General features: G+C 47.0%; 1 protein-coding gene across 2 annotated transcripts; it reads right to left on the bottom strand.

Annotated features, from left to right (window-relative positions):
- Positions 1-291: 291 nt before the first annotated feature.
- LOC121452674 (regulatory factor X associated protein) lies at positions 292-5,075 on the bottom strand. Of its 2 annotated transcripts, none has more exons than XM_041658862.1 (3): positions 4,442-5,075; positions 2,491-2,598; positions 292-1,723 (listed from the first exon to the last, which is right to left on the bottom strand). In XM_041658862.1, exons 1-3 carry the CDS (start codon positions 4,919-4,921, stop codon positions 1,613-1,615), a joined length of 699 nt encoding a protein of 232 aa, XP_041514796.1. In that variant the 5' UTR covers positions 4,922-5,075; the 3' UTR covers positions 292-1,612. The 2 variants fall into 2 exon arrangements, with proteins under 2 accessions (XP_041514796.1, XP_041514795.1); XM_041658861.1 differs by having other exon boundaries at positions 4,412-5,067.
- Positions 5,076-5,384: the final 309 nt, after the last annotated feature.

The raw sequence follows: 5,384 nt of genomic DNA, 5'->3' as shown, positions 1-5,384 counted from the left end.
AAGTATAAGCTGGGCTATTTTGCTACAAAAGTTAACAAGTTCTGTCAGGGATATCCACCCTTTCGACACTGCGACATGACACAGTCACTACAATGTGCCGGGCAGAGTCACAGCTGCCCTAGGACGTGTGGCCCATGGGCTTGCTAAGTGCAAGGCCTGCAAGTCCTCTCACAGAGCCTGTCTGAACTGAACAATAACGCTCCATTTACTTAAGAACAGTACCAGACAGTCAACGAGTTCCTCTATAGCCAGTGTGAAGCTAAAGAAATAAGTACAAGAGACAAGTCAAAGGTCAACAACAGGACTTTAATGAATTTGGCAAAATGGTCTTTTTCAGGTACACAAGTGTACAGCACAAAATGGGGAAAAAAATACTTTTCCCTCTATTTGTTTGTTGTGGTGGTGATGCAGGGAATTGAATCGAGGGCCTTTGCACAGGCTAGGCAAGTGTTCTAAGGCTAAGCTCATCCCCAGCCCTTGAGTACTTACTATAATAGCTGTAAGCTTAGCATCATGTACATTTCAGAGCTTAGGAACCAACCACACACTTCTGCAGAGTTCAGCCTGTGACACATTTATTAACCTACTCCTGGATATACTCTTGACATTTGAGTCTTCATCTCATGGTATTTTTGCCTTTTTAAAGTTTTCTTAGGAACAAGTAAAAGAAAAAAATAATTCATGAATCTTTTAATAAATAGTACTTAGGAATAAGAGTTAAAGTAGTTCTGAAAACCACTGACAAAATGTGGAGTGTTCCTCTATTTTCAGGATCTCCTTTATGAAGAATGTAAGAATGAATGAATATAAGAAAACCAACTCTGCCCTGGCCTTGGTGGGCTGAGATGTCTAAACTGTTGACAAATTCAAGAGATGGTCTGCCTTGGAGGAGAGAGACACAACAGTCAAGGTGCCAGCTTTGTGCGCTCTGTAGTTTACACTCTCTTCACAGGTGTGAGCACGCTCCGCTCTCACAGAGCCTGTCTGAACTGTAAAGAACGGTTATTACGAGAACCTGACCTTGGCACTCTGACCTCAGGTTATCGCTGCAGCTGAGGTGCAATAATGGCAAGGGAACATCACAGACCCTGAAAACATTCAGTATTCCTGGCCCCTCACCCCAGCCTAGCTATATTTAATGTCTCTACGACAACCCAAAACACTCCGTTCCATGCCTCCGGAGAGAATCATGGTGCCGGATGAATTGATATTACTCTGAACTATAACTTCCACAGAAAGTAACTGCCTCATTAGCTCCAGTACCCACAACTGAAGAAAAACATTAAAAACTGGAAAGGTGATTTTTTTCAAACCCATAGCAGTCTGGAAGGATTAGATGCAAAAATGCAATACTTATCTATCCCCAAATGCACACGCACATTTACAGGAAAATATTTTTGCTAACAGCCTCTCTACCTCTTTTTTTTTTCTTTTTGAGAAAGAAGCTTGCTATGTAGCTCAGGCTGGCTCAAACTTGGGATCCTCTTGGCTCAGTCTCCAAAGTACAGGGATTGCAGGTGTGCACCACCAATGCCTGACTATCAGGATATCACCTTTAGAATAAAAGTCCATCCATCCATTATAGTAAGAGAAATCAGAGTTTGTGAGCCACTCACACTGGTGCTCCTGGAAACTGCTGCTGTCTTTGCTCCAAAACTTGTTGATTTAATAGCTGCTGCTGTTTCTGTAAAAACTGGACAACTTCTGGACTTCTTAGTAATGACTTAAAGAGAAAAGAAGGAAAAGAGATTATTAATAGAATTAGCATATTTTTGTTGGTTGAGATCAGGTATCACACCATAGCCAGGCTGGCTTTGAACTCAAGGCAACACCCCTAGCCTGAGTCTTTCAAGTGCTGCTGGGATGTTATAATAATATCAAACATACCGACCAGCCTTTTATATCTATTGCCTCTATTTTTCCTATGTCACTTTGCAGTTTTAATTTTCAGCACTGCCTTTGTCTACATTTTTATATTGTCAAGTTCAAATCTTTGCTTCACGATTCTTCAATATTATAACACCTCATTGTGGAATTTTGAGATGAAATCCGAATTCAATTTTTAAAAAAATTTCTAATAGTCTACCAAAAAATTTATGTAGTATGAGTTAAATTCTTTCCTTCAAAATTACTATCCAAATATTCCAGTATTTATCAAACAATCGCTTCTTTCCTGAATGACTTCTGATCATTCCTATCAGTTTTACATCAGAGACCCTTATTAAATACCAGTAATTATATCTCAATTTCATTACAGTACGATTCCATATATTTAGAGTGTTTTAGAATTTCATCTCACTCAAACATTAGTCAGTGAAGAAACAGGGCTCAGGGTGTTCCTTCCGCTACAGTCCTGGGGAAGGGGCATGGCCAGCGTGTCCAGAGGCACAGCACTATGCCTTCTGATGGCAGTGAACCACTTCCGTCTTAGAAAGGGAAAACAGCTCCACTGAGAACAGATCTGCATCTGCTTTACAAGAAAACACTTACCAGTCTTTTCTGATTTAACACTTGTTCTAACAGAGTAGGCCTTGCAGGGCGATCCCCGAAAGATCCTGTTCTTTGCTTGACAATGGAGAGTATGTTGTCTGCACTTTCCTGGGGTTAATGAAGAACATTTAACATGGTATTATAATCTACAACAGCAGGCCTTGCAGTGATAATGAACACATCCTTGATTTTCTTCCTTTTGTTCAGTTTCTGTGAAACTTTAGGAAAGCCTCTTGGTAAGTCACAGGCAGGGTGCTGGCCATTAATTCAGAGAAAAACCCCTCCCTGAAGGCTTTCCAGACAGGGTTCTGTAGTCTCCTGTGAAGTCTCAAATTGAAGATTTTGGGCAGAGGGTCTTACCTGTCAGCTGTTTTCAATATAACAGAAGAATGCCAAGTGAAACCAAATTCTCTCTACAGAACAATCTAAGTCAAAACAGTCTGCCTGTTTTTGGATAAAATAAATGAGTTAGGCAATCGACTGCTAAGGAGATGCTGGAGTCACACCTGATTCACACCCCTCAGGTGTGAAGCAGACAATACAGCTTTCTGAGTAAAGCTAGAAAGAGCTGGTAATCACAGGTGTGAAGCCACCAGTGCGGAGTAAACAGGCAAGCTGCAACAGCAACCTTACCTGAGCCCTCAAATCCCAGAAAAAACAAGCAGTGTTTACTCCCAATATGAAAGAATCTAAATACTTAGCTTTTCCTTGCGTAAGAGAATGTTGCTGAAGTTACGTGAACCGCTCTGCCCCTGATAAAAACCACACTATGACAATGAAGAGTGGGGGACATGGGCTAGGAGTTGGATCTAGGGCCTTGCACATGCGAAGAACTTGCTGTACTTAAACAAAATGCTTTCCACGAGACCAGACATAACATGAATTTAGCAGTGTTATCTTTATTTGGGATTTTGTTTTTGTTTTGGTCTTGCCCTTTTATCTACTGGCTCCCTATTAAAATATCCCCTTCCCCCTTCATTATGAGATATTTAGCAAACTTCGGTTATAAAAATCTTCCATACATACATACATACATGCTTTACATCTCAAAACTATAAAAGAGGATTCTAATATCACAGAGAGCAAAGACAACTTCTTCCTCTAACTCTCTCCAGTTACCCTTATTTACAGGACTGTTTGGCTTATGTGCACAGTACATGCTAGAACGAACTGACTGACTTGACCCCAGTCAAGTGCACGCTGTAGGTAGGTTTAGGATGTTAATACCACAAAATCAAAGACACTTGTAGTAGAAATACTTTTTGATTAATCTAGGCCCAGCTTCCACAAGTGGTAGAATTCCCCTTTCAAAAGGGATGTTTGTGATAAGGGGTGTTCCTACCTTTTAGGGATTCTTTTGTTTGTCTGTTTTAAACAGCTCAAACATTTAGGTGGAATTTGCCGAGTATGAGCTGAAATGCACGCCAATTAGAATTTTCACCTACCCCAAATAAAATCTGAAGAAACACTGATTGGGCATTGTTTTAAGGCCAACAAACAAAATAGCCAAAACTTGAGCGAGGTGAATAACGGGCCCAAATCCATACCGCTAGCAGCAGAACCCCAATTGAGTGTATACTTGCTTTTACTCTCCCAAGCGAGTCAGATCAAGCAACCCCAAAGTGTTTCGTGACCTACCGCCCCACTAACAATCCAACTTTTCGGGGGTGGGGCGGGGTTAAGAAAAGGATAGGGGCACTGAAGTTACTGACAACCAAAGACGGGGTAAGGCAGGATGCCACACGGTAGAGAGTAGGAATGGGTTAATGACAAGAGGGGCAGATCACCTCCAAAGTGCCATCATCAGCTGGGGTTCTCGCTGTCTGCTCCCTTACCTCCCGGGAGTGGAAGATGAGCCTAGCCCCCTTGGGAGCAGGTGGGGGAGTCCCTGCATTTGTGAAGAGAGTGGAGTTGCACCCACCTGCCCTGGCCCGGGACCCGAGGCGCATACCTCCAGCTTGACATTGCCTGCGCTGGCCGCCGAGGCGCCGCCGGAGCCCTGGGCCTCTTCGCTCTTCTTCTTCTTGTACTTGTCCTTGTACATCTTGTTGCGGTGCTTCTTGCACATCCAGGGCTTGCGCTGCTTGGCTACCTGGCTGGTGGTCTCGCGGCAGCCCTCGTAGGTGCAGGTCTTGGAGCCCCGCCTGCGCGCCCCGCCGCCGCCGCCCTCGGCACCCTCATCCTCCAGCTCCTCAGGACTGGCCGCACTCTCGCCGCCGCCAGCCGGGTCCGAAGTGTCCAGCAGGTCGGCGTCGTCGTCCCCCGCTTCGTCCTCGGCATCCACCGCCGCCTCGCTCCCCGCCGGGCCCGGCCTTAGCGCGCCATCCGCCGCGGCCTCGTCCTGCCGCATCACTAGTACCGTCACCGGAGGGGCCGTCCCGGGACAGGGGGCGCCCGGCCCCGAACCCTCGGACAAAGCCTGCGCCTCCATGATGCCGCCAGAGCCCCGGGTCCGCCGCCGCGGCCCGTCAGCACTTGAAGAACACAACCGTGTCTCCCCAGCCACCGGCAAGACGTCCGGAACCGGGAACCTCCGGCAACCCACTGCGCCTGCGCGGGGAGAGTCAGCGAGCGGGAGCTTCTGGGCTCCGTGGGCGGGGCTGAGCAGCTGCCAGACAGCACCGATCGCGCCTGCGAAGGGCGTCCTCTCGAGACCCGTAGTACTCGGGTGGCTGGGTTAAGTGGCCCGGTGGGCACCGACTGCGCCTGCGCGTGGTCGTCCGCTAGAAGGCGCTAGGCTGCCAGGCAGGGCTAAGCGGACGCCAGAAGCACCGACGGCGCCTGCGCAGTTGCCGACAGCTGGCCTCAGGGGCTACCTCTAGCTTGCGGGGCGGGAGATTAAGGCCGCGCTGCCCCCGGTACCCGGGCGGCGCCGGGAGACTCTCCCTGCCAAG

Source organism: Microtus oregoni, unplaced genomic scaffold, assembly GCF_018167655.1.
Source record: "Microtus oregoni isolate MIOR12 unplaced genomic scaffold, Mior012 000010F_ref0000083, whole genome shotgun sequence".
In the NCBI taxonomy this organism is placed as follows: Eukaryota; Metazoa; Chordata; class Mammalia; order Rodentia; family Cricetidae; genus Microtus; species Microtus oregoni.
This window is presented reverse-complemented; position numbering and strand designations above follow the sequence as displayed.